We start from the raw sequence: 27437 nt of genomic DNA, 5'->3' as shown, positions 1-27437 counted from the left end.
GTCTGTGACACTGTCAAGGCTAACGTCACCCTTGAGCTCCTGTGCTGGTGTGTGTGGGCTGTGGGGAATCACAGCTCTGGCTCCATACAAATAACTCGGATCTCTGTACCAGGTTTTCAAGTTCAGATTCAAGCAAGGAAGTCAGATATGAGAAGTGTGCTGAGCTGAGTGGCGAGCTTTCTAAGAAGCTGAGAGAAAAGGTAAGGCATGTCTGTGTTGGACACATCTTGTTTTCCAGCAGGCAGTTGGACTTACTGGAAAAAAGAGCTTCCGTGATTAGCTAGACCTGGGAAGGAATCAAACGCCTGTCATGCACAATACAAAAATTTTTTTTTTCTAAGTTGGAACTTTTCAAGTCTTTTCTGGCGTGATGGGTTCTGATTTTCTACTCCCAGGTATTAAATACCATTTATAAATGTAATTGTCAGATATTTTAGTTTTTCTTTTCAAAGAGGCAGAAGGGCATGGCTTTCTTTTATATAAAAGTGCCTGCTTTCCTGTCTTAATTAAGACACCTAAATTTAGGTTTAAAATGTTAATAGGAACTCTCTCAAAATCCCCTTATTATGGTTTTTACTCTTGAAAAGACTTGCCACCTAGCCATAGAAGAAAGAGGTACATTTCCAGCAATTAAATTGCTAAAAAAGTATTTTTTATGTCATCTGTTTAAGAAGAGGAAGCTTGTAAAATAACTGCTAGGTATAACTGGTTTGTTGTTGATGCTTTGTGCAGTCTTAAGTTTTTTAACAAAGACTTCTTGAGATGCAGTTGACATATAGTAAAAGCACATAATATAAAGCATGCAAATTGATGAGTTCATAAGTGTGTAGACCTGAGAAACCACCATCCCAGCTGAGATAATGAACATTCCCATCACGTCCCCTCAGGCCACGTTGAAGTTGTCCGTCCTGTACCCTCCTCTGCAGGCCACCACAGATCTGCTTTCTCCGCCACTATAGATTAGTTTGCATTTCTGGACTTGAATACAGATGCAACCAGTCCTCTTTTGTTTCTTCACTCAGAGTAATTGATTTGACATTGGTGGTTTATTCTTTTGAGTTGCTGACTAGTTCTCCACTGTGTGGGCAGACTGCAGTTTGCTCCTCCCTTCACCCTTTAATGATCGGTGGGATTGTTTCCAATTTGGGGTCATTACAAATAAACCTACCGTGAACATTTGTGGACAGTCTTCGTAGGGACTTGTATTTTCATTTCTCTAGGAGTAGTATTGTTTTATGTTTTAAGGGACTTCTACAGAATTTTAAAAATAGCTCCAATGCTTGGTTCTAAGCCCTGCAGGCCTATTTCAGTGAATCCCCAGCAAGATGGACTGGCTTTGTGTGGTGATCCCATCACTGGTGGAAAAGGCTTTGTCCTGCAAATTTTATCCTTGCACCTCTTGAATCACTTCTTTGAAATGGTTAGGAGAGGATTCAATTTAAGTAAAACTCCTCATATTTCCATTAAGCTACTGTGGTGACAACAACAGCAAGAGCAAAAAGGGTTACAGGAAGCAAGAGTTTTGGCAGATGGGTTGAGACTAGTTTATTATTTTCTCTGTAATTTTGTGTGTTTGAAAACTTTCAAGAAAGGAAAAGTTAATAAATAAACTCTTAGTTTACATATAATGAGATTTCATCCCTGTAAGGTGACTTTGTATATGTGTGTGTTCATTGTGGTAAAATATACATAAAATATACCATTTTAAATATTTTTAAGGAGTAAACTAAAAAAATGTAAAACAGCCTAGGTTTTTCTAATATAAAATATATATATGTACACTTATTATACAGGGTGGACATAAAATTCATGTGCAATTTACTATGTTAAACTATTTTAAATTTTACATGAACTTTATGTCCACCCTGTATATAAAACTAATATAAACCAAAGAGTAAGGAAGACTTTTTTTAAGGATTAAAACTAATTGATAATAGTTATTATCCAAAAAGTGGACTGGTATGTGAATGAGGGAACAAAAATAATTTGAGCTTTATCTGTATTGTTTAGATTCCTTTACGATGAGAGATTCATATATTACTTATGTAAAATTTACATAATAAAATTTAAGCAAAATTCTTCAATAGCATTTCAACATCTAGAGTAAGGGTTACCAAACCATGGCCCTGCCTGCATGATCACCATGTTAAAGGGTACAATTACGTGGCATTGGTACATTCTCAATGTTTTGCAACCATCACTACTAACTAGTTCCAGAATTTATTTATTTATTAGAGACAGAATCTCACTTTGTCATCCTCAGTAGAGTGCTGTGGCATCACAGCTCACAGCAACCTCCAGCTCTTGGGCTTAGGCAATTCTCTTGCCTCAGCCTCCCAAGTAGCTGGGACTACAGGTGCCCACCATAATGCCTGGCTATTTTTTTGTTGCAGTTGACCAGGGCCGGGTTTGAACCCACCCCCTCGGTATACGGGGCTTACGCCCTACTCACTGAGCCACAGGTGCTGCCCTAATTCCAGAATTTTTTATCACCCCAAACAGAAACCCTGTATCTAGTCCCCTATTTTTGGCTCTTGGAAAATCACTAATTTACTTTCTTTCATTCCTTTTTTTTTAATTGTTGTGGATTCATTGAGGGTATAAGAAACCAGGTTATACTGATTACATTTGTTAGGTAAAGTCCCTCTTACAATTGTGTCTTGCTCCCAAAAGTTTCCTTACACACCAAGACCACACCTCCCTCCCTCCTTCCCTCTCTCTGCTCTCCCTTTCCCCACTCTCACTGTGTCATTAATTGTCCTCGTATCAAAATTGAGTACATAGGATTCATGCTTCTCCATTCTTGTGATGCTTTACTAAGAATAATGTGTTCCAATTCCATCCATGTTAATACAAGGGCTGTAAAGTCTCCATTTCTTTTATTTCTTTATTTATTTGTAGTCTTTTTGCCTGGGCCAGGTTTGAACCCACCACCTCCAGTATATGGGGCTGGTGCCCTACTCCTTGAGCTACAGGCGCCCTCCCCACACCCCCCCAAGTCTTCATTTTTTTTTTAATGGCTGAATAGTATTCCATGATGTACATATACCATAGCTTATTGATCCATTCTTGGGTTGGTGGGCATTTAGGCTGTTTCCACATTTTGGCGATTGTAAATTGAGCTGCAATAAACCCATCTAGTGCAAGTGTCCTTATGATAAAAGGATGTTTTTCCTTCTAGGTAGATGCCCAGTAATGGGATTGCAGGATCAAATGGGAGGTCTAGCTTGAGTTCTTTGAGGGTTCTCTATACTTTTTTTCCAAAAAGGTTGTATTAGTTTGTAGTCCCACCAGCAGTGTAAAAGTGTTCTCTTCTCTCCACATCCATGCCAGCATCTGTGATTTTGAGATTTTGTGATGTGGGCCATTCTCGCTGGGGTTAGATGGTATCTCAGGGTGATTTTGATTTGTGTTTCTCTAATAATTAGCGATGATGAGCATGCATTTTTTCGTACGCGTGTTAGCCATTCGTCTGTCTTCTTTAGAGAAGTTTCTATTCATGGCTCTGGCCCATTGGTATATGGGATTTTTGGCTTTTTTCATGTGGATTAATTTGAGTTCTCTGTACATCCTAGTTATCAAGCTTTTGTCTGATTCAAAATATGCAAATATCCTTTCCCATTGTGGAGGTTGTCTGTTTGCTTTGGTTGTTGTCTCTTTAGCTGTACAGAAGCTTTTCACTTTAATCAAGTCCCATTTGTTTTGTTGTTGTTGTTGTATTTGCCATGGAAGTCTTCTTCATAAAGTCTTTCCCCAGGATGATATCTTCAAATGTTTTTCCTATGCTTTCTTTCAGGATGTTTATTGTTTCATGCCTTAAATTTAAATCCTTTATCCATCTTGAATCAATTTTTGTGAGGGGAGAAAGGTGCAGATCCAGTTTCACTCTTTTACATGTGGATATCCAGTTCTCCCAGCACTATTTATTGAATAGGGATTCTTTCCCCCAGTATATGTTCTTGTTTGGTTTATGGAAGATTAGGTGGTTGTAAGATGTTAGTTTCATTTCCTGGTTTTCTGTTCGATTCCAAATGTCTGTGTCTCTATTTTTGTGCCAGTACCATGCTGTCTTGACCATCATGTCTTTGTAGTACAGCCTAAAATCCAGTATGCTGATGCCCCTGGCTTTGTTTATATCACTAAGAACTGCCTTAGCTATACGGGTTTTTTTTCGGGTTTCATACAAAATGCAGAATCATTTTATCTAAGTCTTGAAAGTAGCATGTTGGTATTTTAATAGGGATGGCATTGAATTGGTAGATTGCTTTGGGAAGTACAGACATTTTAATAATGCTGATTCTTCCTAGCCATGAGCATGGTATGTTCTTCCATTTGTTAATATCCTCTGCTAGTTCCTTTCTTAGGGTTTCACAATTGTCTTTATAGAGGTTCTTCACCTCTTTTCTTAGGTACATTCATAGGTATTTCATTTTATTTGAAGCTATGGTGAAGAGAGTTGTGTCCTCAATTAGCCTCTGTCCTTAATTAGACTGTTATTGGCGTATACAAAGACTACTGACTTGTGGACATTGATTTTATATCCTGAAACATTACTGTATTTTTTGATGACTTCTAGGAGTCTTGTGGTTGAGTCTTTGGGGTTCTCTAAGTATAAGATCATGTCGTCAGCAAAGAGAGAGAGTTTAACCTCCTCTGCTGCCATTTGGATTCCCTTTATTTCCTTGTCTTGCCTAATTGTATTGGCTAGAACTTCCAGCACTATGTTGAATAGTAAAGGTGACAGAGGACAACCTTGTCTGGTTCCAGTTCTAAGAGGAAAAGCTTTCAGTTTTACTCCATTCAGTAGAATATTAGCTGTGGGTTTGTCATAGATAGCTTTGATCAGTTTAAGAAATGTGCCACCTATGCCTATACTCTTCAGTGTGCCAATTAGAAAAGGATGCTGGATTTTTATCGAATGCTTTTTCTGCATCTATTGAGAGGATCCTATGGTCTTTGTTTTTGCTTCTGTTAATATGGTGAATAACGTTTGTGGACTTGCGTATGTTAAACCAGCCTTGCATCCCTGGGATGAAACCTACTTGATCATGATATATGACTTTTTTGATGATAATCAAAATAGACGATAATCTATTGGCTAGGATTTTGTTGAGAATTTTTGCATCTATATTCATTAGTGAAATTGGTCTGAAGTTCTCCTTTTTAGTTGGTTCTTTTCCTGGATTTGGTATCAGGGTGATGTTTGCTTCATAGAACGTGTTGGGGAAGATTCCTTTCTCCTCAGTTTTTTTGAATAATTTCTGCAGTACAGGAGTAAGCTCTTCTTTGAAGGTTTGATAAAATTGTGGTGTGAAGCCATCTGGACCAGGGCATTTTTTTGTTGGAAGATTTTTTTTATTGTTTCTTTGATCTCAGTGCTTGAAATTGGTCTATTCAGGAGCTCTATTTCTTCCTGGCTAAGTTTAGGGAGAGGGTGTGATTCCAAATATTGATCCATTTCCTTCACATTGTCAAATTTCTGGGTATAGCGTTTCTGGTAGTATTCAGAGATGATCTCTTGTATCTCTGTGGTATCAGTTGTTATTTCCTGTTTATCACTTCTGATTGAGGTTACTAGAGATTTTACTTTCCTATTTCTACTTAGTCTGGACAAAGTTTTATCTATTTTATTTATTTTTTCAAAAAACCAAATCCTTGTTTCATTAATTTTCTGAATGATTCTTTTGTTTTCAATTTCATTGATCTCTAATTATTTTTGGATATTTCTTTTCTTATGCTGGGTTTAGGCTTAGATTGTTCTTCTTTTTCCAATTCCAAAGGATGGCTTGTGAGTTTGTTCATGCGCTCTCTTTCTGTTTTTCTAATGTAGGCATCTAAAGCGATGAATTTTCCTCTCAAAACTGCTTTTGCAGTATCCCACAGGTTTTGGTAGCTTGTGTCTTCATTGTTGTTATGCTCAAGGAAGTTAATGATTTCCTGTTTTATTTCTTCCTGCACCCATCTGTTATTCAACAGAAGGTTGTTTAATTTCCATGCCTTTGTGTGGGGTTGAAGGTTTTTGTTGGAGTTGAGTTCCACCGTTAGTGCCTTGTGGTCTGAGAAGATAGAAGGTAAAGTTTTCATTCTTTTGATTCTGTTGAAGTTTTTTTTGTGTGTGTGTCCTGGGATATGATCAATTTTGGAGACTGTTCCATGGGGTAATAGGAAGAATGTATATTCTTTATCTTTGGGATGGAGTGTTCTTTATACGTCTCTCAGGCACATTTGTTTTAGGGTCTCATTTAAGTCCCTTCTATCTTTGTTTAATTTCTGTTTGGAGCATTTGTACAGCTCTCTAATAAGAGGAGTGTTAAAGTCTCTATTATTATAGTGTTATAGGATATCATATTGCTCAGACTCAGTAAGGTCTGTTTTAAGAATCTGGAAGCATTTAAGTTGGGTGCATAAATATTTAGAATTGAAACATCTTCTTGTTGTATTTTTCCCTTGACCAATATAAAGTGACCTTCTTTGTCTTTTTTTGACTTTAGTTGCTTTAAATCCACATGTATCTGAAAAGAAGATTGCAACCCCTCTTTTCTGCTGAGTTCGATTGAAAAATTGTCTTCCAACCCTTGACTCAGAGTTTTAATTTGTCTTTTGAAGCCAGGTGTGTTTCCTGCAGACAGCAAATGGATGGCTTGTGTTTTTTAATCCAGTCAGACAATCTATGCCTCATCAGTGGGGAATTCAAGCCATTAACATTTACTGAGATAATTGATACGTGTGGTAGTGTTCTATTCATCTTATTTTGTGAGAGTCCATTGCTTAGTTTTATCTTTGCATCATTGTGGAAGTTAAGTTCTGTCCTTTAATTTCTTAGTCATTACTTTGTTGCTGATCCATTGTGATGGTCCCTGTGTAGAACAGGTTGAAGTATTTCCTGTAGAGCTGGTCTTGTTGTGGTAAATTTCCTCTATGTTTGTATATCAGTAAATGATTTGATTTATCTGTCAATTTTAAAGCTTAACTTAGCAGGATATAGAATTCTGGGCTGGAAAGTGTTCTGTTTAAGTAGATTAAAGGTAGATGACCATTGTTTTCTTTCTAGAAAAGTTTTATTAGAGAAGTCTGCAGTCACTCTGATGGATTGTCCCTGTAGGTCAACTGGCGCTTACTCCTGGCAGCTTGCAGAATCTTTTCTTTTGTCTTGACTTTGGACAGGTTCATCACAATGTGTCTTGGAGAAGCTCGGTTAGAGTTGAGGCGACCTGGGGTCCGATATCCCTCTGAAAGGAGTGTGTCAGAATCTTTGGTGATATTTGAGAAATTTTCATTTATAATCTTTAGAATGGCTTCCATTCCCCTGGGGCATTCTTCTTCCCCTTCTGGGATACCTATAACTCATATGTTTGAATTCTTCATAAAGTCCCATAATTCTGTCAGTGAACGTTCTGCTTTCTCTCTCTTCTTTTTTTGCCTCTTTAACTATCTGAGTTATCTCAAGAACTTTGTCCTCTACCTCTGAAATTCTTTCTTCTGCGTGATCGAATCTGTTGCTGATACTTTCCATTGCATCTTTAAGTTCCCTAATTGACTGCTTCAGTTCCTTCAGCTCTGCTATATCCTTTTTATATTCTTCATATCGTTCATCTCTTATTTGATTCTATTTTTGATTTCCTTTTGGTTATTTTCCACTTTATCAGCAGTTTCCTTCATTGTTTTAATCATGTGTATTCTAAATTCCCTTTCTGTCATTTCTAACATTTCTTTATAGGTGGAATCCTCTGCAGTAGCTACCTCTGGTCTGTTGGGGGGGTTGGTCTGGACTGGTTTTTCATGTTACCAGGATTTTTCTCCTGATTCTTCCTCATGAATGTTTCCTTTTATCTGTTTCCTTGCTCTACTTTTCCTTTCACTTCCTCTTGCTCTTTAAATTACCATGTCTGTGGCCTAGGGTTTCAATGAGTCAGCTGCCGGCAGGATTAGACCGAAAGAACACACGCAACCACTTGCCAATTCTCCACTGCTTTTGTCCTCTTCATGGGGTCCAGAAGTCCCTCCCTGTCTTCCTGTGTCCCCAAAGGGATGTTTCTGGGCAGAACCCACCAGCGAGATATGCCTGGAGTCTTCTCTCCCCGGTCTCACTGTGCCCAGTTGCAAGGAAGCTATTACTCGCCACCATCTTATTCCCCCTCGCCCTGGCCCCCGCTAATTTACTGTCTGTCACTTTGGGTTCACCCATTCTAGATCTTCCATACAGATAGAGCCGTGCAACACGTAGCCTTTCATGATTGGGTTCTTTAACTTAGCTTAAGGTTCTCAAAGTTCATCCATGTTACAGCACGAATCAATACATCATTCCTTTTGATGGCTGAATTGTATTCCATGGCATGGCTGTGTATCATATTATTTATGTGTGCATCCATCATTGGACATTTGGGTTATCTATACCCATTGATGATTGTGAATAATACTGTTATGTACAAGTTGTTGTTTGAACCTTGTTTTTAGTCCTTTTAGGTGTATACCTTGCAGTTAAATTGGTGCGTGTTATGTTTAACTTGTTGAAGCAGATTTATTACCAACAGGAAAAAAATATTTTGTAAGTTACTAAGTAATATCTTCATATCATAAAAATCAAATAGAATTGAAGTATGTGAGATTCAAGGAAAACAGTCCTATCTTTATTCCATCCTTCCAGCCTCACATCCCAATTCCCCTTGCTCGCAGTTTGATTTGTGCCTTTTCTTTAGACTGTGTATGCATGTACATACTTACATATACAGTTTTTAAAAATGGTGTTATATTATCATATACTGTTTGTAGTCTGCTTTCTTCTACCCAAGAGGAAACTATTTTGTAAGTGTCCTTAGATGTTCTGACATTAGGATTCACCTCCTCCTATGGATACAAATGCCTGTGCAATAGTAATAGTCCATTGTTTGGATATATCAAAATTTATTCAGTCAGTGCCTTTTTGATGGGCCATCAGGTTGTTGCTGTGTTCTTTTGCTTTCACAAACAATACTGCCAGAACTTTCTTTTGTTTACATAGACCCGTGCACATAGGCAAATAAAGAGTTCTGAGAGGAACTTGGCTGGATAAAAGGAAATGAGTATTTTAAAATCATGATAGGTATTCCACACTGCCCCAAAGTCTTGCCAATTTGTGTTCTTTCCAACAGTATCTGAGTGTCCATAGCCCCATCTCCTCACCCACACTGGATGTGTTCGCTCTAAAATTTTATGGTATGTCATTGTTTTAATTATATAAGCACCCATTTCTATCTTCATTTTTCTTTTTTTTTTTGGCCGGGGCTGAGTTTGAACCTGCCACCTCCAGCATATGGGGCCGGCATCCTACCCCTTTGAGCCACAGGTGCCGCCCACTATCTTCATTTTTCAATCTTTTACTGTTGAGTTGTTTCTTTTTCTTTTTTCTGTTTTCTAGCCAAAGGACGGGCCTGGTCTGGTTGAAACATCTGCTCCAAGAAGCCCCTGGAAGCCGGTGACACTCCAGGAAAAGTCCAGGCAGACGGAGCAGAAAGACAGTTCTAACCAAGTCCCTGACAACGGCTGGGGTGAGAGCACAGCAGAACTCCTGACGTCACTCCAGAAGATGAGGGAAGCTTCCAGACCGTGTGGGCCACAGTGTTTGAGCATCATGTGGAGAAACATACTGTGTCTAACCCCACGAGAAGCTTTCTCTTAGCCATGCCCCCCAATAATGTGCCCGATACACGTGTCCAAGAACCTAGGCCCAGGCCAGAGAAAGGCTCTTGGCTAGGGAAGGACCCACTGGAAACAACAAACCTCAAGAAAGACAACCCCAGGAGCCTTGACAATCCTAAGACAGAGAAATCGGGACATACTGCTCTTTTGAATGGAGAGGGTGAGTCAAGAAGGTATCACACATCTCTCCAGGAAAAATACCCTTTGGGTGAAAAACACAACAAGAGCCCTTTCATAAAACACTCAGAAAATTCTTCCGCATCCCAGAGGATTGAGCCCAAGTATGACATTATGCACACAGTGGGGGACCGTGCTCACAGCGAGGCCATCTCAACAGCACCAGAGAAGAAAGCGGTGACCCTCCGGTGCAGCAAGTCTCGGTCCTCACTGAAGGGGAGGCACCTGTCCCAGGAAGTCACCCTGGCTGATCTGGAGTCTGGTCCAGAGAGTCAGGTGGGGTCTGTCCAAAGGGTCAGTTTGATTTGGGAAACTCGAGGGATGCATGAGTCTAGTGGGCCAAAGCTTGATTTTTGAGAGTCAAAGGATGTGATTGGGGGCAATTGCCTATCGCCCAGATGGACAGGTAGGGTGGTAGGGAGCTGGCATGAAGTGGTCAGTGAAGAGCCCCGTTCTCCTGGGACCACCTCCATGAGCACTGTCAAGGCTCCTGTCTGGGAGACCCAGCATGAAGGGCCCGAAGGGACTGGACACATGCCAGGAGTAGAAGCAAGGGGTCCTCCCCAGGAGTGCTCCCTGGATCCTCCTTCCAAGGCTAAGGTTGAGCCCTTTGAATTCCAAGCACAAGCACATCCATATGTGTCTCCTGTGCAGAAAGGGACCCTTACTGCACCTGCCAGTGAGGGTGACCAAAGGCTGGTCCAGATACCAGAGCCTGAAGTCAAAATGAGGAAAGCTAGTTTGATTGACCAGAGAATGGACAGATGGAGACGGCGGACTCTACCCCATGATGTGAAATTTGATGCATTTGGTTTCCTCACCCCAAAGAACTTGTCGAAGGTGGAGGAGAGACAGACTGATTATTTGACTCACACACCTGGTGCCTTAAAAAAACCTCAGCTATCCCCCAATAGGGTAGAGATCCAGGAGGTGAACCCAGGTGCTTTACAGGACCAGACTGTCTCAGTGGTAAAGCAAGGGTCACCTGTGGAACCCAAGGCAACATTTTTTGCAGTAACCTATCAGATTCCTGATATTCAAAAGGCAAAGGGTGTTGTTATGTCAGGGCTTGACAACTTGCTGGAACATTCTAGAAAAATCACTCCACCTTCCTCTCCTCATTCTTTCACATCAACTTTGGTTTCTCTTAACCATGAAGAGCCACTGGAGGCAGTGGGCAGTAAAAACTGGACTAAGGGAAGAGTGCATGAAAATGTAAGTGTTTCAAAAATTCTGAAGCCGACAGAGCGCCCATCATCTGTTGGGGACAAGATTCTGGAAACTTCTAGGGAAAAAGTCATCAACGTGGATGCTTTATGGCATCATCCAGGATCTGAAGATGGCACTGGTTTTCAGAACAATTGGAAGGATACTGGAAGCAGGATGTCCCCTAGCAACACTGCTCCGAAAACTACCCCGACTTTGAAGAATCGTCCAAAGGATCTCGTTAGAAGGAGGACAGAAGTGATCAGTGAGACATTCCCAGGCAAGATCAAAGATGGCTACAGATTGAGTGTGCTGGACATTGACGCGCTGATGGCTGAGTACCAGGAGCTGTCTAACAAAGTCCCTGGCGAGGCTCAGGAGTGGAAGGAGAGCCGGACTTTGGTGCCCAGCAGCTCGCCTTGGGAGAGGCCAGGTAGGGTGGGACAGAGGAGGAGGAGCCTGAAGGACACCTCCGAAGCAGAGGGTCTCCGGAAACAAGCTGCTCCAGAAACAAAGCACAGCTCTCCTAGTTCAGGCAGGCAGCCGGCAGAGACCCTAGGGGCAGTCACGAACACCAAAGCCAGCTCTCCTTTGTGGGCTCTGCCACAGGGGACTCCTTCTGAGAGGTATTCAGGGGTCTCTTCTGTCTCTGAAGGCTCCAGGAAAAAAGGCTTAGGAATTACAGAGGAAGACAACAATGCCTTTGCCAGTAAACATCACAATGCAAAGTGTCCAAACGACCCAGCTGAGTTGAAGAAGCCCTTTGGTCGGGAGGATCTGGGAGGGAGGGTCAGAGTGTCACCCAAATCACCCCCTGCTGACTGGAAGAAAGGGAGCCTGAGGAAATCTGCTGAGTGGGGAGAGGAAGACATTGTGGCCCAGTGGGGAGACCACCCACGTGACTGTGGCAGGTCGCCCATGGATGTCAAGAGGGCCTATTCAGAGAAGGGGCCCCCTGCCATGATTCGAGATGGTCTGTCCATCATGCATGAAGCCAGAGAGAGGAGGAGAGAGCAGCCCGAAGAGAGACACAGCCTCCCGGGGCAGAGTTCAAAAGCCAAACTGGGGCCCTCCTGTTGGGAGTCAGGGATTCCAGATGGTCACAAGGTGAGTGAGAAGGCTCTTTGAATTTTGTCAAACATTGAGTAAACATCTAGGCCAGGGGTCTCAAGCTCAGATCTTATATGGGCCACATGGGTACATGTGTGAGTGGGGTCAGTGGGTCGGAGACTCCAGGGAGTTGTGGGGTTGTAGCCAATGGAGAGCTCATGCCCTTGGTGAAGGGGGCTACTGTCTGTTGGTTCCCCCTGGCTCTTGACACCTGAGAACAATGGCCCTGAGTTGGGAGCCTCGTTTATTATAAAATCTTAAAATCTAGACTTTTAAGTGTAATATGCAGGCCGAAGAAGATGTCTGCTGCTGCATACACCCCTGGGGGGCACCAGTTTCACAACTCTGGCCTAGAGTGATGCTAATGATAGGTGTCAGTGATACCTTTATTGAGCTCCTTCTGTATACCATTCTGCTGTGTAGTGTTCATTATTGTGTCCCCAGCATCCAGCTTCATCGTTGACATCTTGGGAACATTCAAGAAATATTTGTTGAGTGAGTGAATAGGTGGTCTTAGATGAGCCTCAGAAGAGGGCTCATAATAGTTTAGTTCCCACAGAAGCAGATCCTTGTAGGTAGTTTTTTTAAAGGGTGATTCCAGGAAGAACTAGCAGGGCAGTCGAGCAGGGAGGCAGGTGATATAGGGACCCCTGGGAGGCAGCATTGAATGTCTGTGGAGTTGTCCTATCCAAGGAGCAAGGGATCTGGAGTATGCATTTCCCGGTTCCTTCTGTCCTTGCTTGATGCTGGTTCTGGGGTTATTCACATTCAAACTCTTCCATCCTGGCTGGCACCATGTTAAATGGTTGAAAGAAAATCCTCGTACAGTAGGATACCTTTGGCACTGGTGTGTATTTGAGACTGACAATGTCTGTGGCAGATACAGTCATCTTCCTGAGCAGATCGATAAAAGTGGAGGCTCAAAGAAGTTAGGTGACTTGTCACAGGACACACAGCAACAAGTGGCAAAGCTAATATTTGAACCCCGATCTGGTCTAACTCCCAAGAGGTAGTGGACCATTTTCTAGTAGTCCACTCTAGTAGAAACCACAAAGGAAGGAATCTTTTGATCTCTGTTGGGAGATGGGACACTGTGAGCCAGATCAGGGAATGATAGGATGCAGAGTGAGGCACTAGAGAAGGGGCCCAGGAAGGTGTCTTGGGGGAGAAGCTGGCTTGGGCGCAGCCTCGAGGGATGCATGTGAATTTGGATGGGATAAGGGGAGTCGAAGGCTTTCAGAGCAGGGGCACAGGATGCACAAAGCCTTGGAGATGGGAAGAAACATGGCATGTTCTGGAGGTCAAGTGCAAACTATCTTAGTGCACCCCACCCCACCCCATGTGGTGTGGTAGCTGCAAATCAGGGCCCAAATGCCACCTCTGCCCCTTGCAGACTGAATGACTAAACGCAAGCCCTTCTACCTCCCTTGGCCCGAGTTTCCCCACCTGTCAAAGAGAGCAGAGGTCCAGTCTGGAAAGCGGATGCTTTGGAAATAAACAATAGGATGTTGTTGGTCAAGATCATGAAATGAGGGTTTACCTAGAGTTAAAAGCAGGTAAGTGGTAGAATTGGGCTTTGAAACTGTCTCTGTAGCAAGCACAGTTCAGACTGAGAAACCAGGCTCTGTAACAAGCACGTTCAGATCCCTGCAGACTTGGTATCTGAATCTCTACTCTGCCACTTGCCCACAGTGTGTGAAGCAGTCCCTTGGCTTCTGTGAGCCTTGAAGCAGTGAAGAAATACCAAGTACAGGCCTCCTGGGTGACCTGGGGAGGTTTTCACCTGTTCCCACCTCCAGCCTGTTATTGTGTGAACTGGGCTGAGGGAGGAGGCTGCATCTTTTTGCCAGCACCTTGCTGAGGGCTGGCTGGCAGTGGGGGAGTCAGGGTGTTGTGGAGAGGGCTGCCAGGGATTGGCTCTGTCCTCCTGCTTGTCCTTGGATGCCTGCCTGAAGCACACAGGCCCCAGGAGTGCTGGTTGCCAGGGGATCTGTTTTCTCACCAAGGGATTGGAAAGACTTGGACCAGCTTCCCATTTCTCTCTTCTCTCCTGCCCAAAGATCTTTGGGTTTTGAGCCTAAAAAAGAAAATCGAAACTCTAACAAAACCACCAATACAGAAGTACAAAATGTTGATTATTAAAAATTCAAATCTTATAGGGGTATAGAAAATAAAGGGTGAGTGTTCTCCCACTTCCAGCCTCTCTTACTCTTTTTGATGTCCTTTGAGCCTTTCTTATTTTCAGTAGTTGCTTATCAAGCATATGTATTTATAATGGCCATATTTTTCTATGGCAAAAATAGTGAATGCTTATCTAATATTTAAAGTATGATAGAAGCTTATAGTTTAGGAAGCAGATCTCCTCCAAAGGATGATTATGGTGCACAGCTTGGGGAATACTCTTCTGGGCCCATTAATGGTACTTAACTATAGGTAATTTTGCCCCTGGGGCACATTTGGCAGTGTCTGGAGACATTTTTTTCGTCACACCATGGGTACAGGTTGCTGCCAGCATCTTGGGGGAGAAGCCAAGGATGCTTCTCCATATCCTATAATACCCTAACCACTACAAATGATTCAGTACCAAATGTCCAAAGTTGAGCAGTTGTCCGAGGTAGGGGCCTGGCTTTGTTAGTTTGGAAAGCTTCCTAGGAGAAGCTTCCTGTTTTCAGAGGATCTCTGCTGAAACCAAAGATTTTCTACCTGTCTGTTTTCATAAGATGGATCTTAGAAAGTTTTTGGATTTTTGCCTGCTTTATGGATGTAGCATAAGTTAACCCTCCCCTGTGGGTGCTGTTTTTGATCTTTTGCTATTATAAACCAGGTACATGCATCCCCTTGCACACCTGCACGTGCATCTGTGCGTTCAGAATGGTGATGGCCTATCTAAGGGTGAACGTGGCTGTGATTTTTGCGGGATCGTAGTGGTGTGCCCTGCAGTGGGGCTGTACCATGCACATCCTCACCAGCAGTGTGCTCCAGGGCGCTTTGCCCTCAACCTTCCCCCTTGCATCAGATGTCTGGATGTTACCTGTCCCTCCCCCACTGCCCCATCACCTCTCAGTGTGGGCAGGTTTACTCACTCCTGTTCTGAGTGAGGAAGCATCTTGTTAGTTGTATGAGGCTATTTGCATTTCTTTCCTGTAACTCACGTGCTTATCTTCCACCTGTTTCCTTTTAGAACCTTGGTCCTTTTCTCATTGATTTTTTAGAATTCTTTATTAGGACATGAACCCTTTGCAGATGTATGATTTGATTTCTCCCTGGAAACAGCCCTGGACTGTGGATCAGGCAGACCTGGAATTAAACCCTTCCAGTGTGATTCTGGGCGTCTCAACAGATCTCTCTTGAGTCTCCGCTTCTGCATCTGTGGGAGGGGCTCCTGCCTGCTTCACAGACTTGTTGGAGACTTATCACAAGACAATTGTGTGCTCAAGCCCCTGACCCACGGGCTTGCGCAATAAATCAGAGGGAAGCACTTTGGGGTTAACCTCCACCCCTCTGTTTATTTAATGCATTTAATATGTGTACTGAACCTGTGCCAGGCCTTGTTCTGGGTGCTGGGGCTGCCAGGAAATGACCTAGCGATGGTCCAGCCCACCACTATCTCAGACTATGTGGCAGCTACTAGTCACCTGTGCTTATTTAAATTTAAATTAGTTAAAATTAAAGATGATTAAAAATTCAGTTCTTCAGTCACCCTGGCCATATTCAAGCACTCTGAAAACACATGTGGCTCATGTGGACTGTGGAATATGCAGACACAGAATAGCTCCACTGATTGCAGAACTTTCTAGTGGATGTCACTGGTCTGGTAGGTGGATAGGGAGGCCTCCAGCCAGTTAGTAGGTGAGATTGTTCATGAAGAGAGTGGTGGGTCCTGGGCAAAGAAGGGATCTCATGGGGAGGGACTAGAAAGGTGTCTTGAATGACAGATAGGAACCAGCCAGGCTGAGATCTGCAGGGAGGTGTCAGGAGCAAGTGAAGATGTCCCAGTATAGGGATTAGCTTGTTCCCCTGGATGCTCAAGGGCCCCCGGGATACAGGTTGCAGCCCCTGCTGAGACTGAGAGATGGGGAGGGACCGAGCATGAGGACAGGCTGAGGGCACTAGGGACTCCCCATAGGGCTCTGACCACCACAGCCATTACCTGTGTCCCAGAGAATGACCCCCTGTTGGCTGTCTTCTCAGTGTGAACTGAGGGGTGAGAGTGGAGGCAGGGAGGCCAGCACAGAGGTTGCCATCATCTTCAACAAGGTGACAGGGTTTGCACCAAGATGGTGACCTAACAGGTGGAGAGAAATGGAGGACTGGTAGCATTTTATTTTTCGTATCAGCTTTATTAAGTTATAATTCATTTCCCATGTAAATCACCCATTTAAAGTGTACATTTCAGTGGCTTTTAGTATATTCAGAGATTTGTGCAACCATCTGCTCTCTCAGTATTAGACCACCTTTATCACCCCTTGGAAACCCCTACCCATTCAGTAGGCTGTCACTCCGCATCCACCCTTATCCTCCTCTCCTGGGCACCCATTCAGTTTTCTTTTTCTATCTCTGTGGATTTACCTATTTTGCACATTTCACATAAGTGGAATCATATACTACGTGGGCCTTGGTGGCTGGCCCCTTTCCTATAATGCTATATCATGTTTTCAAGGTTCATCCATGCAGAAGCAAGGATCAGAACGTCATTCCTTTTCATGGCTGAATTCTACCCCATCATCTGGGTGGAACACATTTCACCTGTCCATTCTTCTGTTGGTGGACATTTGGGTTGTTCCCGCTTTTGACTATTGTGAATAATGCTGCTGTGAACATCGATGTACAAATTTGGGGGTGATGTCTGTTTTCATTTCTTTGTATGTACACCTAGAAGTGGAATTGCTGGGTCATATGGTACCTCTAGGTTTCACTTCTGAGGGACTGCCAGGTGGTCTTCCAAAGCAGCCACACTATTGTACATCCCTGCCAGTAGTGCCTGGGTTTCCAGCTGCTCTGCACCCTGACCAGCAGGTGTCCTCGTCCTGTGTTTTTTATTATAGCCATCCTGGTGGCCTCGGTGTGAAGTCGTATCTTATCCTGGTTTTGATTTACATGTCCCTGATGATTAATGATGTTGAATGAATGTCTTTTCACATGCCTATTGACTATTTGCATGTCTTTATTTGAATAATTTCTATTCAGATCTTTTGTCCATTTTTAATTGGGTCCTTTGTCTTTATTATTGCAGTCATCATCATTCTTTATATATTCTGGATACAAGTGCCACATCAGACATAATTTGCAGAAATTTTCTCCTGTTGAGGATTGTCCTTTCTTTTTTTTTTTTTGAGACAGAGTCTCACTTTGTTGCCTTTGGTAGAGTGCTGTGGCGTCATGGTTCACAGCAACCTCAAACTCTTAGACTCAAGTGATCCTCTTGCCTCAGCCTCCCAAGTAGCTGGGACTACTGGCGACAGCCACAGTGCCCGGCTATTTTTAGAAACGGGGTTTTGCTCTTGCTCAGGCTGGTCTTGAATTCCTGAGCTCAGGCCTCTCAGAGTGCTGGGATGTGAGCCACTGCACCCGGCCCCTGAGAGTTGTCTTTTCACTTTCTTGTATAGGTACCCTTCAAGGTGTAAGATTTTAGTTTTGAAGTTAATTTTATCTATTTTTCTTTTATTGCTTATGTCTTTGGTGTCATACCTAAGAAACCATTGCATAATCTGAGATCATTAAGATTTATGCCTATATTTTCTTATACGAATTTTCTAGTTTTAACTATTATATTTAGATCTTTGATCCATTTAGAGTTTATTTTGGTGTTGGGTGCGAGGTTTGCAGCCTTTTTCTTTTTTAAGACAGAGTCTTGTTCTGTTGCCTGGGCTAGAGTATAGTGGTGCCATCATAGCTCACAGCAACCTTGAATTCCTGGGCTCACGTGATCCTTCCGCCTCAGCCTCCTTAGTAGCTGGGACTACAGGTGCATGCCACGATGCCTGGCTAATATTTTTGTATTTTTTGTAGACATAGGGTCTCATTCTTCCTCGGGGTGGTCTTGAACTCCTGAGGACTGCTTGAACTCAAGCCATCCTCCTGCCTTGTCCTCCCAAAGTGCTAGGATTACAGGCCTGAGCCACTACACCCTGCCTTGTAGCATGTTTTGAAGGGAGAATCTCAGCTTTGCTGATGGGTGGAGAGACTGGGGAGAATGGAGGGTGACCCTGGGGGCTTGGCCTACCCAGCTGGGGGATGGACAAGTCATGAGTGGAGCAATTTTGGAGAAGGAGAACCAAAAAGCCTGCTTTGTGCACTTGGATCTAAAATGAGTGTGAGCCACTGAGTGGAGATGTAGAGTGAGCAGTGGGCCCTGGAGTCTCACTCCCCCTGGAGTCTTAACACTGAGAGTCTGAAAGGGGGGGTCAAAGTGATGTAGGTAGAATTTATTAAAAGCCTGTGAAGAGAGATCCCAGCAGGACTGACGTAGCTGCAGAAGAAAAGGCTTTCTGGCTGGCCTGGGACATTTGGGAGGCTGATAAGGAACAGCCAGGAGCGTAGGAGAACTTTAAGTCCCCAGAGGGTCTTAATAGGTTAAGTATCCAGACAGAGGCCGTGAGGGAAGGGATCAAGAATGCAGCCTCGATCTTCCTGATGCTGTGTGTTTTTAACCAGAGGCTCCCCCACTCTGGGCCTCCCTTTCCTTGTCTGTGCAGGGAGAGCGTGAGGCCATACGTACTTGCCTGTGAATATTTCCCCAATATGTAGCTGAGTTAAAAAAAAAAAAAAATCAAGATTCCGACTAGATGTATGAGGGGTACCATCCTGTTCCTCAGTGCTTTCTCTGTATATCTGTATATGTGCACTTGTGTGTTTGGATGAATGGAAAGACGATTAAAGTAAGGTTAAAGGAGCATTACCACCGCAGAGTGAGGCTGACTCGCGTTTACGAAGGGCACCCCACATTCCAGAGGTGGAGGGGTCTGGGTGAGCCGAGCCAGAGCCCCAGGACTCGCGCACGTCTGTCCCCTGGTGGCTGTACTGTGTCACTCACTTGTCTGTGACTCTTCTTACCTGATCTCCCACCAACCCTAGAAGCTGGGTACTTATTATTGTTCCTTTCTCAGATGATTGAAGCTCAGAGAGGTTAAAGCTCTCACCTGAGGTCACACAGTTATTGGTAGCAGAGGCTGGGCCACTTGAACCCAGAGCTGCTGCCCCTACATGTCTCCTCCAATCATTAAGGTTGGGGGTTCTCTGGCAGTTTAATTTTCTTCTTTGCCCTTTTGGTACACAAGGGGTTTTCTCAGTGTGATGTAATTTTTCTGTCAGTTAGAAAGCCCTGGTGTGAGTGAGAAAGTCCCTGGTGAAGTTCTTTTCTTGTGTCCTATGTCCCAGTTGCTGCCTCGGGACCTGGACTGTCATCCAGGACAGTGAGCACCCGCCCTGGCACATGAGCCCTGCGGCCTTGGGTCCCCGAAGAAGCCACAGCTTCTCTAAGGACAAGAGGAGTGGGCCCTTTGTGGTGAGTGATGCCAAATGGCTGGAGAAGAACTGGAACACGCTGCTGGTTGTTGGGCACCGCTATGAATGTAGCCGCGGGGAGAGTTGGGCCAAGGGGATGAGGGGCTCGAGGGCCGGCAGGTAATTCTCCAAGAGTCTGGCGTTGCCTGATTAGCTGTGCTGTGGTTCTTCAATGTGGAGGGTGTTTGATGGCTCTGCTGAAGAAGCCTCTGTCCTCCTGTTTCTAGCCCAACAGGGAGAGGTATCCCCAGCTGCCCAGCATGGAGTGGTTACCAGGACATACGCTGGCATCTGAACCCCTGGTTTTGAATTCTCGCACTGCGTGTCCTGTCATCCTCTTTCAGGCATTTACTTCATTTCTCCATACTTTAGTTTCTTCATCTAGAAAACAAGATTTTTTTTTTTTCCTTTTAAAGAGTAAGAGTCTTGCTCTCTTGTCTAGACTGGAGTGCAGTGGTGTCATCATAGTTCACTGCAACCTCTAGCTCCTGGGCTCAAGTGATGCTCCTACCTCAGTCTCCTAAAACACTGGGATTACAGGCATGAACCACTGTGTGCTGCTAACTAAAAATAATATTTTTTTTTTTTTTTTTTTTTTTTTAATTTGGCCAGGGCTGGGTTTGAACCCGCCACCTCCGGCATGTGGGACCGGCGCCCTACCCGCTGAGCCACAGGCGCCGCCCTAAAAATAATATTTTTAAAAAAGATAAATGCTATACAGCTCAGGCTGTCTTAAACTTCTGGCCTCAAGAGATCCTTCTGCCTCAGCCTCCCAAAAGGAGCCACCCCACCCAAACAGCACCTTGATTGCTATTTCTCTAGCTCTGTCATGAGGACAGAGTGAGATTGTGTATAGGGTCCACCACATAGTAGTGTGCTCAGTAACCGACAGTTGTAGAGGTAAATAGGAGGCAGTAGAAAGATAATTCTAGAGCCAGACTGCCTGGGTTCAAGTCCTAGATCTTCACACGTTCATGTGTGACCTTGGCCGGCCTCTGATCTCAGCTTCCTCATCTGTAAAATGGAGATGATGACAGGATCTACTTCACAGGGCTGATGTGGAGCTCAGATGAGAGAATGCGTGATCCGGGGCACCATTACCATAATTATTGTTTGTGTTATTGGTGTTATACTGTTTTTGTTTTTGAGTCTCTATCTGGCCGTTGCTTAGCTCTGTCTCCCTGGAGTGCACTTCCTCCCTTGTAGCCTGTTTCCTTGCTTGTAAAGGAGGTGGGTACAAGCAGGGTCCTCTGGGAACCTCAGTGCACCCGGGTGAGTTCTGGGGCCTCACTACCTCCGATGATGTTCTTTTTTTCCTGGACTTTAATCTCATGCTACTTGGAGATCTGGTGAGTTTGTACTTGCTCATGAAGTCCTTTCTGGCCCCAGGTCACATGTGGGGACATCTAAGACAGGTGGCTGGCTTCTAAGGAGGTGATGTCCCTTCTGTTCATGAGGGCCTCTTTGATTACTCAGTAGCGTGCATCTCAGGGAGACCTGGGCCTAAAGAGACCCTATGTGTTGGAGCCGTGGGATCCATGGCCGTGGATGAGAAACTTTGCTTTCCTTATCCTCACTTTCCTTCTCTTTAAAGTGGGGGTTGAGAAGATGGCCTTGGCGGGGTTTGTGCTAGGATTGATGTAGAATGGCCACAACAGAGCTTGACCATGGAGGTAGGGTGACAGGGCAGGGAGGAACTCAGACCTTAGACCTAAGTGAGATGTCTGCTGTGCAGTCCTAGAAGTTTTCTCAAGGGTCTGTTTCCAGCCACAGACTCACACGCAGATTTGAAACCTGTCTGGTCTTTTTGCTAAAGTTTCCCTTCCACTGATTTCTTTCTTTTTTTCCATTCCCTCTCAGGTGGCACCAACTCAGCTTATCTGATTGTCCTTGAACTTTTGTGTGTGTATGTGTGTGTGTAGACAAAGGTGATGGGGAAGAAAGCATTTAAAACCTGTCTTTTTAGAGTCTCTGCTTGCTGGCATCCTCCCTGGCTGCCCAGCTCCTCCTCTTTCTCTTGTCATTAAGGAGCCTTTGTCCTTGCAGTCCTGGGTGGCTTGTCATGGCTTTCTCCTGGCCTCTGAGGCCCCAGCCCTACTGCTGCCTGCTTGGTTTCCTCTCCCTGACCCCAAGACCCTGAGGTGGGTGGGTGCAGGGACATGGCAGGATCCTGATTAGCCTGGTGCCTCAGACCTCATCTCCCTGCTGTTAGGACTCATGCCTGCATTTCTGGGGGTGACCACAAGGAGGACGTGGTGTGCAGATGTCTTCCTAGGGCAGTGGTTCTCAACCTTCCTAATGCTGCGACCCTTTAATACAGTTCCTCATTTTGTGGTGACCCCCAACCATAAAATTATTTTTGTACACCTGTATTTGTATGGGGTGTATGTGATGGTTTTAGGCGACGCCGGTGAAAGGGTTGTTCCATCCCCAAAGTGGTTGCGACCCACAGGTTGAGAACCGCTGTAGTGGCTGCAAGAGCCCAACAGGGAGAGACCTTAGCTCTGCATTCTGGAGGCTGAAAGAAGTGAGTTCAATTTCCAGCTGTGCCACCATGTGACCTTGGGCACATGACTTGATGGATTTCACTGAGCCAAGATGGATCTCAGTTTTTTCCTCTGTGAGATGATGATGGTCCTATCTGACTTAAAGAGTATTTTCATGGGCAGCAAATGAGATCAACCAGCATCTAGTAAATTCTTGATTAATGCTCAAGCCGTGGTGGTAGCTTTTTCTTCTTTTTCCCCTTCCCATTTCTCCTTTCCTTCCTCCTCCTCCTCCCTTCTCTCCCTCCTTCTCTCCCCTCACTTTTTTCTCACTTATTCAATTCTGTCTTTATCAATGGTGAAACTGAGGCCCAGGGAGAGAAGCTGGCATAGCCAGGGTGACCCACCAGTTGAAGGCTGGCTGTCCCTGCTTTTTTGGAAGGCCATCAGGCTTGGTTCCTGCACCTCATGAAGGGATTGAGGGAATTCACTGAGAAATGTCTGCCCGGCTCACACCTGTAGACTCACACCTGTAATCTTAGTACTCTGGGAGGTTGAGGTGGGAAGATCACTTGAGCCTAGGAGTGCAAGGCTGCAATGAGCTATGGTTGTGCCACTGCACTCTTTCCTAAGTGAAAGTTAGACCCTATCTCAAAAAAAAAAAAAAAGTTATCTGCTATTATTCCCATCGTTGCTTTGATTAGAGGCTTTATGCTGTTGGTTTCCAATTTAGGTTCAGGTTTATCTTTATTTTTTGAGTATCTTAGGTCTTCTCAGTCCCCACTTCAGCCCCATATCAGAAAGCATAATTCCATTTTGCAGAAGAGGAAAGTGAGAAACAAGGGATTCAGCCACTTGCCCAAGGCCACACAGCTGACAACTGGGGGAGTTGGAATGGAACCCCGGCCAATCTCGCTCTCAGCCTTGGGCCTGGGCCCTTCTGCCTTGGGATTGCATTTTTTTTGCCTTGCTTCCATCCCCCACCAGTCCCTCTCTCCCCCTGGGCTTGCAGCACTCAGCACATTAGCTGCAAAAAGAAACAGGACATCCTGAGCCCTGGGACTCCTTCTGGCCTTGGGGGATTGGGAATGTGATTATTTGTTCAGCCTGGAGTTGGGCAGCAGATGGTCTACTGCTGCTACTCTCCAAAAAGTGCCTGGGCTCAACAGGGCTGATGCCTAGCTGATTTGCATAGCCTCATCCACACCTGCCACACCCCAGAGGTCTTGAGCAAGTGACTGTGCCACTCAGGGCCTTGCTTTTCCTCCTCTGTAAAGTGGAGAATAATAGGAATGGCAATGCCTAACGCAATGCTTACATATGGTACAGGTACTGTTATTATTCCCACTTTACAGATGGGGAAACTGAGACTCAGACCCAGTAAGTACCTCTACCAAGATCTGGAGTCCATACTCTTAACCATCTGCTTAACTTGCCACTGCCCTCCACGTAGCCTGGTGGGAGGTGGAGCTGAAATGATATAATGACGATGCTTATAAACAATTTAGAACACAGTGCCTGGCACAGGATAATGGCTTAATAAATACTAGCTGTTAGTATTGTACTATTAATTATTATTTGCTGTCAAGTTTTTTCTTCCCTACGTTCTCCTGCAGAGTTGATGGGAAAGTGTACCCACTCTTAAAAGTCTGTCTGTAGTTGAGGGAACTGAGGCCCAGAGAGGGGAAGTGTCTTGTCCAAGGTCCTGTGACAGCCGGGGTCGGGATTGGAGTTCAGTGTTTCTAATTCCTTGGACAGTGCTCACTCCTCTTTCCCCTCCCTTGTTCCTTTCTGGGTTCCCTCAGGACCTCAAGTCCACATGGCAAACCCAAGCCCCGTGCCTGACCTCCTCCTTCTGTCTGTCTAGTCAAGTGAGCCTTGGTTTGAACTCTCACAGGGATCTTGAAAGGCCTTGACTGACTCATGGACTGTGATCCTGGGTTGTAGTTCATACCAGAGGCCCCTCTTATGACTGCAAAGATATAGATTTACCAGCTGTGAGGGTTCCCTGTGATGGGGCAGGTAGGCAGGAAACCTCCTCTAGGTTGAGAATTTCTCTCAACCTTCCACACCTGCCAACTGGCATTTGCCAGCTTATGTAGCCATGAGTCCTTTGCAGGCCTGCTGTACACCTGGTCCTGCATGAGGCATTCAGGACAGAGGTACCAGTATGGAGGAGGTCATGCTCAGGGACAGCAAGTAGGCCAGTTCGGCTTTCGACAAATATTCATATATGTATGACTAAGGCAGATAATTAAGAAGGCAGATCAATAATTGGAATGGTCTCTAACAACTGTTGTTTATTGAGCACTCACTATGTGCCAGGCACCATGTCACATGCTTTTCCTGCTTTTTCTCATTTAATTTGTTCAAAATCTTCCCTTTTGGGGGAGAGCTAAGCAGAGAGGGACACTTGTGAGTCTTGAAGGCTGAGCAGGCTGAGCTGTGGTCTGGGGAGAAATGTGGTCTGCTCTGGTAGAGGGAACAGCATGGGCAAAGGTTTAGAGGCATGAAACTGTGCTCTATACAATGGACAGAATCTACAGTCTTTATTTATTTATTTATTTATTTATTTATTTATTTATTTATTTATGTTTGAGACAGAGTCTCAAGCTGTCGCCCTGGGTAGAGTGCTGTGGCGTCACAGCTCACAGCAACCTCAAACTCTTGGGCTTAGTGATTCTCTTGCCTCAGCCTCCCAAGTAGCTAGGACTACAGGCACCTGCCTACAACAGGCTAGTTTTTGGTTGTAGTTGTCACTGTTGTTTGGCAGGCCTGGGCTGGATTTGAACTTGCCGGCTCTGGTGTGTGGCTGGTGCCCTAGCTGCTGAGCTACAGGCGCCGAGGCAGAATCTGTAGTCTTTTAAACTTTGATGTGAAGTTCCTAGATACCTCCAGTGTGTGGTTGAATGTTGGCCTTAGATTTTTCCTCACCCCTTGCTTTCAAGGCTGGTGCCATGTTGTCATCATACCACCATCTTTGTACTCAGGATCTGCCAGGGAAATCTTGTCCAAAGATTTGAAAACATTTAGACCTGATGACTTTATTACAATGACTGGAAAATGGCAAAAAGGGAACATTTGGATTCTGATGACAATAGTAATTCTTGTGAGTGTAATCAACTCAAGAGAGAAGGGTTGTGAAGTGGCCCCTGCGGGACATGACCCTGATGCTAGTTGGAGATACCTCTTGAATTTTGGGGGTTGACTAGGGGTTCAAATGGAAAGGAAAAGATCAAAATGAAACACCATATAAGAACTGCTAAAAATAACTCGTCAAAGATTGTGATTAAAAAACAAACTGTGGGCTCGGCACCTGTGGCTCAAGCAGCTAAGGCGCCAGCCACATACACCTGCACTGACGGGTTTGAATCCAGCCTGGGTCCGCCAAACAACAATGACAGCTGCAATCAAAAAATAGCCAGGCGTTGTGGCAGGCACCTGTAGTCCCAGCTACTTGGGAAGCGGAGTCAGGAAAATCGCTTCAGCCCAGGAGTTGGAGGTTGCTGTGAGCTGTGATGCCATGGCACTCTACCCAGGGCGACAGCTTGAGGCTCTGTCTCAAAACAAAACAAAACTGTGAATAAAGATGTTATTGTTTTCTGTCTGCCCAGGATGTGCACTCTCCACCCACATTTGATGTTGGGCCTGTGTTTCTGTTGTGTTGAGTTGACTGTGTGTCAGGAATGTGGCTTGCTGGCTTAACTGAAGGGCTGGTTTGCTTTACAAGACAAGATGTGCAGAGGTGGGCAGCTGCTGGCTTGATGTGCATCTTTGAGGTTCTTGGGGCATTCTTTCATGTTTCCAGCCTCATAGCCCCAAGATGGCTGCTACTTCCCCACATCAGGTCCACTTTTAGGCAGGAAGAAGTGGGACACCAGAAGGCCCATTTCAGCCGAGCCTGCCCTTTAACTTAAGAATGCAAGAACTTTCGAGCACCCTTCAGGATTCTTGCAGGTACATTTGGTGGGCAAGAACTGGGTCACATGGCTTCTCCTGGCAGCAAGAGAGTCTGGGAAAGTTAATATTCAGGGCTTCCAGTTTCTGTCATGGAAATTGGCCAAGTGGGAAATGGCCACTGGTCAGTCATCAAATAGCATTTTTTATTACACAGTATGAAAGAAAATGGGGATTGTCAGGTCCTTGACAAGGGAGGCCCAAACCTGGATATTGGGCCAAGAGAGAAAATTTGCCAAGCACGAGTATGCTGGGACTTGAGGTATATTCTGGGCACTGAGCTCATGGAATGGAAGACATAGTTTCTGCTCTTCAAGGTCCTCCAGTCTGTTGGGAAGCAGGGGTCAGAGAAGTAAGCGAGGCTGAAGTAGAAGGGATAGGCAGGGTGGGCACAGGCCCCAGGCTCCAGAGTGACCCTCTCTGCCTGGGTGAGTCAGGACAACATACCGGGTATAGCAGCCTGAGTGTGGAGCTCAGAGGTGAGAGGCAGGCAAGGGCCCTGGCTGTTAGAAGGCCCAGGAGACCCTTGACATAGGGCCAATTCCATTTGTTAATTGCTTTTTGTCTTTCATTACTCCATAGGAAGGGCTGGAGAACTGAGTAATTAATATCCCAACTGATTAAAGTTTATTTTCTAGATTAAAACCAGTCAGACCAGAAATATATTTTGTCACCCAGGTCTTAAACACAAATGACCAGCTGTGCCTGATATTTTTGTATAAGGGGTATTTTGTATTCATCAATTTATACAGTTATCCCTCCACTCACCCACCCATCTATCCATGCACTCATCCATCCATCCACCCCCCATCCATCCATCCATCATCCACCTGTCTATCCATCCATCAAACCAACTACCTATCCATCCATCCACCCACCTATACATCCATCTTCCACCCAGTTATTAATTCATATAAAGCTCTAAGATAAAGGTGAATAAGTTACATTTCTTTCCTCAAATTGCTGACATTCATAGACTTTAAATAATTAATATATAACCCAGGATCATAAATACTTTGCTTGTCATTCACTAGTCATGCCCTAGTCAAGCATCCCGCAGACATTCATTGAGCACCTACTATGTGCTGTGTGCTGCTCTTGGCCCTTCAGGTATAGCTCCTTGCCCTGCTGGAGTTCATATTCTCATGTAGGAAGAAGACAGAAGGCAAGGAGATAGACTCAAAAAAGAAATTTTAGATGTTACCACATGCTGTAAAGAAAGTAAAATGGGGTCTTGAGAATCAAGAGTGACTGGGGAGAGGGTAATTTGGGCTGCTTGATATTAAGTGGTCATGGAGGGCTTCTCAGAGGAGGTGACATTCA

General features: G+C 44.6%; 2 protein-coding genes across 5 annotated transcripts in view; both read left to right on the top strand.

Moving 5' to 3' along the window:
• LOC128583475 (uncharacterized protein KIAA1671-like) overlaps positions 1–9660 on the top strand; it is a 63800-nt gene extending 54140 nt beyond the window's left edge. For all 4 annotated transcript variants that reach the window (XM_053587681.1, XM_053587680.1, XM_053587679.1 and 1 more), the window contains 2 exons: positions 113–200; positions 9395–9660. In XM_053587681.1, coding sequence (XP_053443656.1) covers positions 113–200; positions 9395–9655 — 349 coding nt within the window. In that variant the 3' untranslated portion in view covers positions 9656–9660. The remainder of the gene's footprint in view (positions 1–112; positions 201–9394) is intronic.
• Positions 9661–10323: 663 nt separating this feature from the next.
• Positions 10324–27437, top strand: part of LOC128583471 (uncharacterized protein KIAA1671-like) — a 223303-nt gene continuing 206189 nt past the window's right edge. The window contains 1 exon segment of the mRNA XM_053587666.1: positions 10324–12165. Coding sequence (XP_053443641.1) covers positions 10324–12165 — 1842 coding nt within the window.

This window comes from Nycticebus coucang, chromosome 4, assembly GCF_027406575.1.
Source record: "Nycticebus coucang isolate mNycCou1 chromosome 4, mNycCou1.pri, whole genome shotgun sequence".
Taxonomy (NCBI): domain Eukaryota; kingdom Metazoa; phylum Chordata; class Mammalia; order Primates; family Lorisidae; genus Nycticebus; species Nycticebus coucang.
This window is presented reverse-complemented; position numbering and strand designations above follow the sequence as displayed.